The sequence below is a fragment of the Macrobrachium nipponense genome, chromosome 24, assembly GCF_015104395.2.
Source record: "Macrobrachium nipponense isolate FS-2020 chromosome 24, ASM1510439v2, whole genome shotgun sequence".
NCBI classification, from domain to species: domain Eukaryota; kingdom Metazoa; phylum Arthropoda; class Malacostraca; order Decapoda; family Palaemonidae; genus Macrobrachium; species Macrobrachium nipponense.
Genome location: NC_061091.1, coordinates 33,929,231 through 33,941,730, shown reverse-complemented (window position 1 = coordinate 33,941,730; position 12,500 = coordinate 33,929,231). Strand labels below are relative to the sequence as shown.

The window sequence follows — 12,500 nt, the reverse complement described above, 5'->3', positions numbered from 1 at the left end:
GATGTTTATGTTCAAGAAGGTTTAGAGGAATGTCTTATGGTCTTATTCAAGCTGCCGGTGTCCTAATTCGCCGAGACAGAGAGGCTCGTTATTTTCGTCGGCGTCGAAGGCAGAGCGATGGGTAACCGAACACAGGGGTTGCTGCCATTACTCAGATTAATCCGTGTAAGTGCCCATTGTTCACCAATCACACGCTGTGGGAGGCGCTCCAAAAGGAAAAGGCGCCAAAATTCAAAAAGAGAAAACTGTCTTTTGATCGCGGGCTCCACAATACGAGAGCTTTGATGTCAGAGTGGCATTTAGGGGATTTCTAATTGCGATTCAAGTTCATCTGGCTCCGCAATGAATAAGCCGTCTTTAATGAATGCGCTGCGTGTTAATTTTTCACCCGGCGCTCTCTCTCAATGGACGAATATTTCAACTCTGGTCGTAAATGTTTCCTTTTAGATAATCACGGCTCCTCATGCCTTAGTAAATGGGGACTCTCACTGCACACAGCTCATAAGATGAAATTGCTCTCTCTCTCTCTCTCTCTCTCTCTCTCTCTCTCTCTCTCTCAACTCAAGAGCTGTTATCTCTGGTATCAGCAATGGGCGCTCAGACTGACAAGACCCTTCCTTGGTGCGGGTCCCTCCCCCGAAACCCAAATGTGTCCCTCCGAACCTCCATCCCCCGCCCCCCACCCCCCCTGAGCCCCATTTGTAGGTCGTGATAAGCAATAAGGCTTACATGGGAGCACTTCAAAGAAAAGTGGGTGACGCCTCTCATTTGAAATCATGACATTTGCCGTCTATACCGTTTCTTTCCTCATTTAGGTTTGCCCGAAAGATTTATCCTGAAAGGAGTTTTCTGGCGATGTTGATGCGAATATCCAGAGATAAACAGTCCAATTTCAGCAATCCAGGGAGCTCGAGCTGTGCGATAAGATCTGCAAAGCGCTTACAAGCAGAGATGAGAGGCAGGCTCGAATTTGTTTTGTCTTTGCGCTTGTATACATATTCATCTCGGTATAGATCTGAAATGCTTTGGGATATTGGCCTGAGCGACGATATAAATCGTTTAGGGAATGGACCTGAAATAGAGAGAGAGAGAGAGAGGAAACGTCAAATTTTTGTTGCTCAATGGAAAGATGACTGGAAAAAAATATATCGTAATTTTAGTGAGTGTCGTTGAAACGGCTATACAGCTTTGCATTAAAGGCGTATTTTTACGACTGTTTTACATGCATGCAGCAAGGAAAGGGCTGGGGAATGGAGGGGTCGGGGAGGTGGGGTGGTGGGGGGGGGGGGGGTGGCACATAAGGCTGCGGGAGCAGTATATCTCCACAAGCATTATGGCATTTCTAGAAACTCTCTCTCTCTCTCTCTCTCTCTCCTCTCTTCTCTCATTAACTCGCCATCCGTTAATTTTCTTGCCGTTCGAGTCGGGAGAAAATAAATTGCCAACAATCTTGTGAAAATTGCTCTTGCCTGGGGAGAGGTATGGGCCCACTGGGTATGGGGAAGGATTTGGAGGAACACGGGGCAGGGGGAGGAGGGGGGGGGGGGGGGAGGAGGAATCCGTGTGTGTTGCTGTAAGCTTGGAACCATTTCCAAATTGACACATCAAAAGTTGGTCTCGCTCGACGAATGAAAAGTGTCGGAGAAAATGGTGAGCGCAAGGGAGTTTTATTTTGGCCCATCCAATCTCAATGAAACGACTGAGGGCCCCGTTTGAAGGTGCATTAAAATCAGACAAAACTGATTTCTTGATGTTTGAACGGGCGTTTGTTGGAGCTTTGAGTCGCGCGTTTCCCTTGATTGAAGTCAAACTTGATGGACACAGGGGCGAAAATCTGCTAGAAGGAGGGAGGAGAGAAGGAGGGGGAGGAGGAGGAGGGACGTGAGGGAAGGAAAGATGGGATGGTGGCCGACGATGTTTCACACACAGGTAGACAGAGAGAGAAAGTGATGGGCAGAAAATCTCGTCCTCTGCGTTGAGAAATATTCCCATTTGCACCTGTCTCTCCTTCATTCAGATACACACACACGCACACACACACACGTCATTAAGATAGAAACAAAAAGGCCGTAGTTAAACGGACTCGCATTCCCACAGGAACTCCAGACGAAAACACCCCAGAACTGAAAAGGCGAACCATGATATGAAACAAAGGACAGTCAAGATTCTTCCAAATATAGTATGTGGAGCGTAAGCCCTCCGCAATGAAACGGAAAGTGGCGACACCTTATGCTTTAACAGGCTGCTCTTAATGCAGCAACATCGACAACAAAATTATGCCTGTTTAGCATTAAACAAAGATTTATGGGAAAGTGACCGATGAAATCGTGGGAATTTCGTTTATTCCGTGGGCAAATCTCGGATATCATCTACCTCTTATGGTGACTGAAGCAAAATCGGAATTATGTAAATGCTGAAAAACCAAATCCATGTTACCAAGGACCACAGCGGTATATATTCTTTCGACCTGAAGGCTTTCGTATAAAAATTTAGTTCTTTATTAGATATATATAATGTAATACACGATAGGGATTCATGGCGAATGTTCCAGAATAAGAACAAGCCATTTATATTATGTTAGACCACTTTGTTGCTTGCCTGGAAGGTGCCTTCTCGTAAGTACGTATATACAGAACGTATAGATTCAGTTATTCCGTTACATTTAATATCGAAACTTATGCTCAGGAATGAAATGTTGCCTTGAGGGTAAAGACGTCTCTAGAGGTTTCATAAACACTACAAAAGGGACCTAAGGAGCTAAAGAAATTAAAGTGGGAATACAAAGGATAAAAAGTTTTACTATGAAGTCAATATTGTGTGAAAGTGTGCGGGTGTCCTGATTTTGTCTTCTCCTGTTACTTATTTCATTACTGAACCTGTATCGATTATTGTACTTCTTCTCATCCCTATGCAATGGCCGCAAGCAATATTTTTCTTCTGATTTTCCCAATCCCAACAAGTAGCTCAGAATACGATTAGGTAGAAAAATAAATAAATAACAGACTGCTGCAAAAAGACAAGTAACAAAAACAATCTTGTTTTCAGTCTAATATCCAAAGACGGTGGCAAAACTTTTAGTATCAAAGGTCGGTCTAGTGCAGCAAAGCAAGCACAAGTAGGAAGTGAAGCCAGTTTAAAGTGAACACTAAAATTCTGAGGAAAACTGCAATTAAATATTTGACAAGAAAAGGACAAGGCCATCAAGGCCCTAATATTACGTTTTGTATTGTCTATTCAACGTCGCTCATAAAAATAATGAAGCTAAAATATACAGTTTTGAGAAAAGTGTTCCTCAAAGCACAGAGAAACTCCAAAGTTTTAACAACGGAGGGAAAGTCATGTGTGGCAAATTAAAAACTAACATCCAAACAGATTCGGTGAATTCTTTCAGACTCAAGAGAAAATAAACTGCGACACGGGAGAGACCAATGTGAAATCATAACAACCACCATGTATGATTTATCATTTCATCTGCTAACAATGGCCAGTGATGGTATAAAAATTCTTGCAGAGAACAGCTCTGCAAAGCCAGGTGAGCTTGCTTACTAAGCGAGTCCAAATACTCGTAAACTAGAGAGCTTTCACTCAGAGGGGGTGGCAACTGGAAATTCAAGCTGAAACACGACAATATCGAACGATTTTCGTCTCCTTCAGGAGAGGAACTGACTGAGAGAGCCATTTCACCCTTCAGAGATAATAAATAATAGGCTCTTGAGACGTAAACTGGAACAAGAAGAATCATGTACTAAATAATCTTATTATAACGCTCTGGGAACAAGTCGAACTCATAAAAAGAGGAAGTCAAATGTATCAACGGGAAAGGGGAAGCGATTTCATCCTTTTTATTTTGTTCAGGCAAACCCCTAAAAGGATGCCACAAATGAATCGGTTTCGGGTATCGCCCGATTCAGATTTGACGCGAAATATCAATCGTAGCTGTGACGTTGGCTGCGGCGTATTTCCCGTCAACCAGTTTCTGGTCATTTGTCACTGTGATCTCCTGCAGGGGGATTCGGACACAATACGAGTATAATTCAGAAGCTTGCATTTCAAAGGGCTCTCCAAGTATGCAAATTAGTACACCAAGTTTTCTTAATGCTCATATTCGGGAAAATATGATTCAGAATCTTGCATGCCCAGGGGCTCTTGATATTTGCAGAACTCTGAAGAACACTTTAATGTAATGCAAGTGAAACATGTTTAGCATTCATCAGTAATACAGACGTCTTTAGTGTTCGGTAAAGCTTTATTGTTATTTTAGAAGATTTCTATCTCTTATGCACACAAATCTGAAAAAGACGAGCCAACATAATAAACCAACAACTAATGATTTTGATCAACCTTTTCTTGGTTTAGTAACAAAATTATTCGGGAATTATTTTATCAATAATAGGAATATACTAGATACTGAACTTCTTAACCATTTCTAAACTCAACGGTGTTCTGTATTCCTATGTGGATCGTTTATGTTGCGTTACAATAAGATCCTTGTCAGTGCTTTAACAGACATACGCATATATATAATAGCACATACATACATATATATATATACATGTATATGTATATGTATATATAATATAATGTATTATGTATGTACATCCATACATCTGTGTGTGTGTGTGTTGTTTGTATGGATGTAAATCACTATCTATGGCAGGAGTGATGTGAGAAGCCAAATACATTAGAAAATGCAAAGTTGTTCGATAAGGTAGTGATATATAAAGCGATACACAAACACACACAGGGTTTATATATATATATATATATAATATATATATACATACATACATATATACATGTGTGTGCATGCATGTATGGCTAAGTGTCGAAGGCTTTTGTGAGAGGATATTCAATCGCTTAGAGGAGCCAAACCAGTGAGACTGTAAACTCTGGGACCAGGATTTCCTTTTGCTGTAAGAGTGAGTTTTAATATAGACAGTGGTTAACTTTTAATGGCTATTTCCTTGTTTCTCTCAACATGTGCTGATTTGTGGCTTTCATTTACTCTCATAATATTTCTTTTGCACGCATTTCCCTTCAACTAGGTCTCCTATCATGAACTTTTAAACTAATTCAGTTTTTTTTTTTTTACTTTTCTTCGCTGTCCTCAACTGGTGAAGTTTTACATGCAAACTTCAAAAATTATCTACTCCATTTCCCTTCAACTAGGTCTCCTATCATGCACTTTTAAATTAATTCAGTTTTTTTTCTTCGCTGTCCTCAATTGGTGAAGTTTTACATGCAAACATCAAAAATTATTTACTCCATTCATGACCCATATTATTGCCTCACAATTTTTCACTCATGTCTGATGTCCTTCACTCTGCCTAGGAATATATTAAACGGCCATGGAGACAAATCCTGTTGCCTCCTACGCGACTTTACGCAGAACCAGCTGGTGATTGTGCAAATGTGCAGCAGCACTTCGACTTTGTTCCTCCATCTTAGGACATACGAATCAGTGACAAGATCGTTTACGCATTTATTAATCAAGTTCTGTTAATCTTTACAAAGCATTTTGTATCCGTAATTTAACCATTTTTTTTTCTCGAGTATTGCCAAGTTTATGTGAACAGTGTGAGTAAATTTAAGTAAAGCTTGAATAAGTACCATTGTTCAAGATAGGTTTACGCTAATGCCTGCTGATTGTTCATGAAGTAACCTAAATAGCGAGGAAGTTTGAAAAACAAAAATTCAAGGCTTTTCTCTTGTTAATCAAAATGGACAGATGGATTGGATTTCGAAGAACGGCGGCTTATTAATGCATCAGCAATCTGCCGCATTATTATGCTTGTCTGTATTTAATCCACAGCGTTTGGTAATAAATATAGTTACCCTCATGGATTTGCTCAGCTCTCGAATTCAGTAAATCCAAATATGAAACCAGCTCTTAAAAGGCATCGTTCGTCATAGTCCTTCAACAACCCTCAAACACAGGGTTTCACTAGAAAAAAATGGAACCAGTCTACCTGAATAATACCAAAATCCCATACTTCTCTGCTGCCTTAATATACAGATGAGTATGACATTGTGAATAGTGAACAACTTCATTTCGGATCCTGACAATTTAGTCTATGAATCTAAGGTTGTGTCGGTGGGAATGATGCCCGTGCAATCGTTCAGGGACGAAACCGTGGGACATCAAACGGTCGCTACAACCGATATACGTATATATATATATATATATATATATATATATATATATATATATATATATATATATATATATATATATATATAGCACAGAAGTAAGGCTATGTGAACCTGCATACCAGCCACGAAAACACACCTTAACTGATGAAGAAAAAATACAATGAGATAAACAAGAGCTGACGGAACGTATGCAATTTATATTCGTGTGTGCTTTTTTTAAGAGAGAGGGAGAGAGAGATTCCTTCTCACAAATTTAGCAGGTTTTCTATGAATCCAATGGGTTACGATGGCCCTTATATTCCGTTACTTCCATCAGAACTTTAAAATGACTAGTACAGGGCTGGAAGTTTACTATACTTCGTCTAACCGTCATTATAAGTTTGTTTAGAGTCGTTTGAAGAAACGTCCAAACGGTTTTTGGGGCGAATAATGAGGATTACTGGCAAGGCTGCCTTTTCCTCAAAGACACAAATGTAAAATGCTTTTATTATAAGTGGTTGCTATACGCCTGTTTGGAGGTCTACTGGTGACGTAGCAACTCATAGTTCAGATTTCGTTTTTACAAAGTAACGTTGAACGCCACTTAGATCAGCCGTCAGACTAAGCTTTGATTATTATACAAGCAATCTCCCTCATCGATTGGTTTTCATCACTCAACGAAGCCTTCAAAACGCTTAAAAAAAAACAAAATATTGTTCAGAAGAAGATAAGAACAGGTACACACAAAATATATATATATATATATATATATATATATATATATATATATATATATATATATATATATAATATATATATATATATCACACCCTTCAGCCTTTTCCAGATTTTTTTTTATTTTGCAAGTGAGGTTCCTAAATCATGCAAAGTAAACAAATTTCCTTATTTATGTCAACGGAATATATAAAAGTAAAATCACCACAAACGGTTACTAGAAAGAACTCTTCGGAAGACCTACCTGTATCTTTTTCTCTTGCGCTGGCTAGGGCGGCGAGGGGTGGTAAAGCCCATGGGTACCATGGGTTCTTAGCCCCTAAGGGGACGCCCATTCCACTGAGGGGCGTCAAAGGCGTGGAGGGAGGCACGCCACTTAGGTCAGCAGGATACAGGGAGAGTAAGTTGTGTCGGGCGGCCAGCGCTGACATATGGCTCATCAAGCCTAATCTGGGGAGAGAGAGAGAGAGAGAGGAAGAGTGGTTACGTCTCAGTCAACAGCTTCAGACGGTTTGGGATATAGGCCCTGAATCAAGACCTCAGTAAGAGCGTGAAGCGCTGCTCATGTGATGGAGCCAAAGGAAATAATCTAGAGCACAGTTTTAAATCTTGACTCGTTTTCATATGTTTTCCATCGATATGAATCAGTGACACAAGCATGCCCTGACTGGATGTTCACTCTGATTAATGTTAACGATGGTCAACACATTTCCCGAGAACATATGTCAACTTATATCCACAGGCTAAAATAAGAGATATAAAATAAATCCGAGCAATTACTATTTAATGCGACACAGTGTTAGCATAAATGGATTACTTTGAAAAATGTGATTAAATATGCCACAATAAAAATGCTAATGAAAAACAGTGTCTCAATCTGAACAGTATTTGAGGAAATGATTCGAGCGTTAATGTATTTTTGTTACTAATTAAGGGTACAACCCCCTAATTGATAGCCAATTAAATATCTAGTGAATACAAAGGCACTGATAGATATAATCCCGGAAAGAGCATTGAATCAATGGTGGGTTTTGTTGCAATGCCGAAGGAAGGAAGCCTCGTTTCCCAGATGCCGTTACTCTCGGCTTTTATCACTATCATTATCACCTGCCCCATTATCACTATTATTATTATTATTATTATATTATTATTATTATAATTATTATTATTATTTTTATTATTATTATTAGTCAACAATAAATTAATGATTGTTTTATAACCTATCCTGTAGCCACCACAATGATAACAATAATTTATATTATTTACTATTAATATAATTGCTATGACACGTCTTTCGGTGACTATCGTAAAATCTGAATTTTTCTGAGCAGCATTTGTGTTAAGAACATCAGCGCATGCGAATACATAGGTCAAAATCTGTTCATTTGAACCTTACTGGAAAGAGTTCAGCGGGAATATTGTTTTTGAACCATGAAGGTAGATGAGCATTCTTTCGATGTTCTTCGTGAATTTAATCAAACGGTCTTACACGGAGAAATAAAATAATTCCTATTCGCATATTAAAGCATGATACATACTTATTTCACTAAAGTCTATGTTTGGAGTTAGGTATTATTTATCTATCTATATATCTATCTATCTATCTAATCTATATATATATATATATATATATATATATATAATATATATATATATATATGTGTGTGTGTATATATATTATATATATATATATATATATATAATATATATATATATATCTATGTCTGTGTCCAGATGCATGATTAAAAAACGGTTTATGTAATTCAATGTGAGCAAACGTGTCCTGTAACCGTTGTTAGAAAAGTCGTCCTACTATCAAAATCTGAAGTAATCTGATAAATGAAAATGCCCATTTCTTACTGTTTTTTGCAACTTTATAATTTGAAAGAGGCTCAGTGAATATGAACCACAAGACTAAGGATATACTACAGGTTCCAAGATAATCTACGTACTCATGGGCGGCCACAGTATTTTTTCTAAGGGGGCTCAAATCTTAATACATACATGGATAGTTTCAGGCATCAAGCAGGCAAAACACTTTTGACACTCGAACTATCAGGTCAGTTCTAAATATATATATATATATATATATATATATATATATATATATATATATATATATATTATATATATATATATTTATATTTATATATTAATTTCCCCTGAGCTCTACGTGCGGCCACCCATGTATGTACTGTATACTTGTTCGAAGTCGACTTTCTTCGACTGAGAGGCGGCGCACGCAGGATTGGAGGGCTGGATCTAAGACGAGCGGTAGTAGGTGGCATTCAAGTTAGAATTACTGGAGTGCGTGAGCGCTATCTAAGTTGCTTGGATCATTTCTGTGAATATCGGAATGACTTCCAATTAAATTTGACAAACATCAATCCTGTAGCCTCTTACTCCCTTTCAAAATTTTCCTATTAATGAATAAGCAAACGAAACCACAGTGGGAAATTGCAATAATAATGGCTTCGTGTCTTCATTGTGCCCAACACTGAGAGCATTAAATTAAATGCGCTAATATGGACAGGCCCATTGTTCTGTTTTCCGGGACATGGTGGAACTGCGGGCGTTGGCCATCGGTGTTGTTTCCCCAGATCAGGTTTCATTCCATAGAAATCAGGCGATAGACACAGACTCATTCGATGCCTTTTTGAAACACCTGTTATATCAACACGGAAGCAACCGCCACATATTGATAGCTTAGGTGTTTTTTAAAAAAGCGGATGAATTGCAGGTCAAACTAAGGATTGAAGGATTTTATCAATGCAATCGGCAGAAGGTGATTCTCCGCTTCAAAATGTATTACCGAGCGCTCAAATCGTAATGTTGTCATCAGTTTAGAAACAGCAATTTATGTGTTATTAACAATAATAACTGCACTAGTGCCCCTTTAGTGAAAGAATATCAAAATGCCCGACAAGAAGCCCCTTTTCTGAACCCCTTTCCTTAAGGGCGACAGAAGGTATAGCGTTATCACACCTTCAAGGAAGACAGCAATCGGTGCACAGGTATGTTCTCCTGGAAAACATTAAGGTCTTCGCGACAGCAAACCTTATAATGAATAAGTCTCCTCATGTACGTTGGTATATAATTCAAATTTTCATTTGGTATTATATTAAACGTGTGTGGGTGGAGTATTGGTACATGGATAATTCCGATAAAGTTCAGCATAAATGCCAGTATATACGAGTATGTGTAATTTTCCAAGAATGTTTGATTATTAATATATTTGTTATGAATTTTTATCACATCAACGTGATTCATGTATATGCATTAAGCTGTAAATGTCCTTTAATATCCAATATGCTCTACCTTGGAATTAATATATTTTCACAAATGTTAACCGAAGGGGAATTTTTAATTGATGATAATTTCGTCCTCTCGTGGATTCGAACCAGCGGACAGAGGAGAAATCAGGACTTCAGTGACATTACCGCCTCGGCCAACAAGTGAGGTATAAGTTGATACCGATTCCGACAATACAAATCACTGTCGAACTCAGGTATTTGTAATTAGAATCGATATCCAACCCCCTCTGCCATGTTAACGTTTGCCGCACGTAGCCATATTATGAATTTTTATCACATCACCGTATTTCATATATATGCATTAAGCTATAAATGTCCCCTCGGAGTTAATATATTTTCATATATGTTTGCCTCTGTATGAAAGAAGACCGAAAAGAAAATATAGGATTCTCCAGTAGAATTGCGTTTAGCGTTTGCACGCCCTTGTGATTTAAGATTTAAACCTCCACCAGGTACTACTTGGAAGGTCATGGGAATATACGAGTCTTTTGAAGATCAAGAATAATGGTTACGTTAACTAACTATTAACCTTGAAGTCTCTCTTTAAAAATACTTCTAAGAACCAAATTATGAGGTAAATTAAATGTTGCTAGTGTATGTATTGAACAGCAACATGAAGGAGGGTATTCCCATCATTCAAAATTCTTATATATATATATATATATTATATAATATATTATAATATATATATATATATATATAATATATATTAATATTATTCATATATTTCAATTTAATTAAATAATAAATATTATTTAATATATTATAAAATTTCAATTATTTTATCAGGAAATAAAGAATCGGGCGGCTTCGTATTACTTAAATAAATAGCAAATAATAATGATAAATAATAATAATAATAATAATAATAATAATAATAATAATAATAATAATAATAATAATAATAATAATAACAATTATTATTATTATTATTATTATTATTATTATTATTATTATTATTATTATTATTATTATTATTATTCAGCACATTAAACTAAACCTATTCATATAGAAGAAGCCCACAGGGGCCATTGACTTGAAGTAAAAGAAGGTAATATGAAATATAAAAGGAAGAGACCAGTTATTAGAAATAAATAGATATAAATGTAAGTGAATTATAAAATACAAGGAGAATTGCCTTATGGTAGTAATGCGTTGCATCTTCGCTTGGACTTTTGAAGTTCCAATTGCACGACATCCTCAGGTTACTGATTTTTAGAAATTAGCTTTAATTTTTTTTTTTCTTTTTTTGAACAACAACAAGAAGTCCTGCAATGACATTTCGGTTGGACTTTTAGCTGAAAGCTCCATTTTCATTACTTTATATTGACGCTTTATTGGACTTCCAAAAGCTCTTTTTGTAAAAATTTAAACACATGAATGTGTTCATTCTTTAAATTTACCGTCTTATAAAAATCAATATTTTATTCGATAAGTCAGGGTAAGGAAGGGGGCTGTATAGGTGTTGATTATGATCTATAGCTCTGATGTGAATACTGTAAGAACTGTGGTCTGCGGATACCATGTCTAGTAGTCTTGTATAATGCGTGAAAAAATGTGTCAGTTTTTATTTGCAAACAGTAATAATTACGTTTTAGATCTGTGAACAACTTCGTTTCATCAAAACTAGATAAACACACACACACACACACACACACACGCACACACACACACACACACACATATATAAATATATATATATATATATATATATATATATATATATATATATATATATTAGTGTGTTGTGTGTGTGTGTGTGTGCGTTTGTGATTTCATTAGGAAATAATGCATGAGCTAATTCTGTAAAATCAAAACTATGTAGTTTGGTATACCCACAGACATATTTTCAATCAGTTTGTAGCACTAGGATAAAAATCCAAGGCTCTCAAATCACAAGAAAGGTAACAGAGGAACTGTTGTTATGGAACTGTTAAAAACTTCCAAGTTATGTCTGTGCCGCCATCTACCAAGGGACGCACTAGTAATATAAGGACTTGCGCCAAGGGATTAATGAACGCAGGGAATCCTATAAGAGCAGAAGTAATGCTGAGAATTTTGAAGTTTATCAAGATTTGAAATCATGTAAACTTTTGAAACTAGGGAAATTAGGAGGCGATCAATTTCATTTGCTTTGAAGATTGAGACGTGGAAATAGTTTATCGCACTATCGATTGGACCACGTGCGAAGTAAGCATATTTTCCTTGGTATGACTCGTCACTCTTATATAAAGCACTCCTGATTACGAGGTCCAGTCTAGCTTTCGGTAACCATTTTATAAATGTGAATCAATTATTTTAATTTTTCATATTGTCTAA

The 12,500-nt window shown here is 36.9% G+C and overlaps 1 protein-coding gene and 1 long non-coding RNA gene across 2 annotated transcripts in view; one reads left to right on the top strand and one right to left on the bottom strand.

Moving 5' to 3' along the window:
• The window catches only part of LOC135204140 (uncharacterized), a 321,292-nt gene that overhangs the window by 254,509 nt on the left and 54,283 nt on the right, over positions 1-12,500 (top strand). The gene's annotated exons all lie outside the window — the stretch shown is intronic.
• LOC135205574 (homeobox protein HMX3-B-like) overlaps positions 1-12,500 on the bottom strand; it is a 39,566-nt gene that overhangs the window by 8,526 nt on the left and 18,540 nt on the right. The window contains exon 2 of the mRNA XM_064236341.1: positions 7,112-7,317. Within this exon, the coding sequence (XP_064092411.1) occupies positions 7,112-7,317 (206 nt within the window). The remainder of the gene's footprint in view (positions 1-7,111; positions 7,318-12,500) is intronic.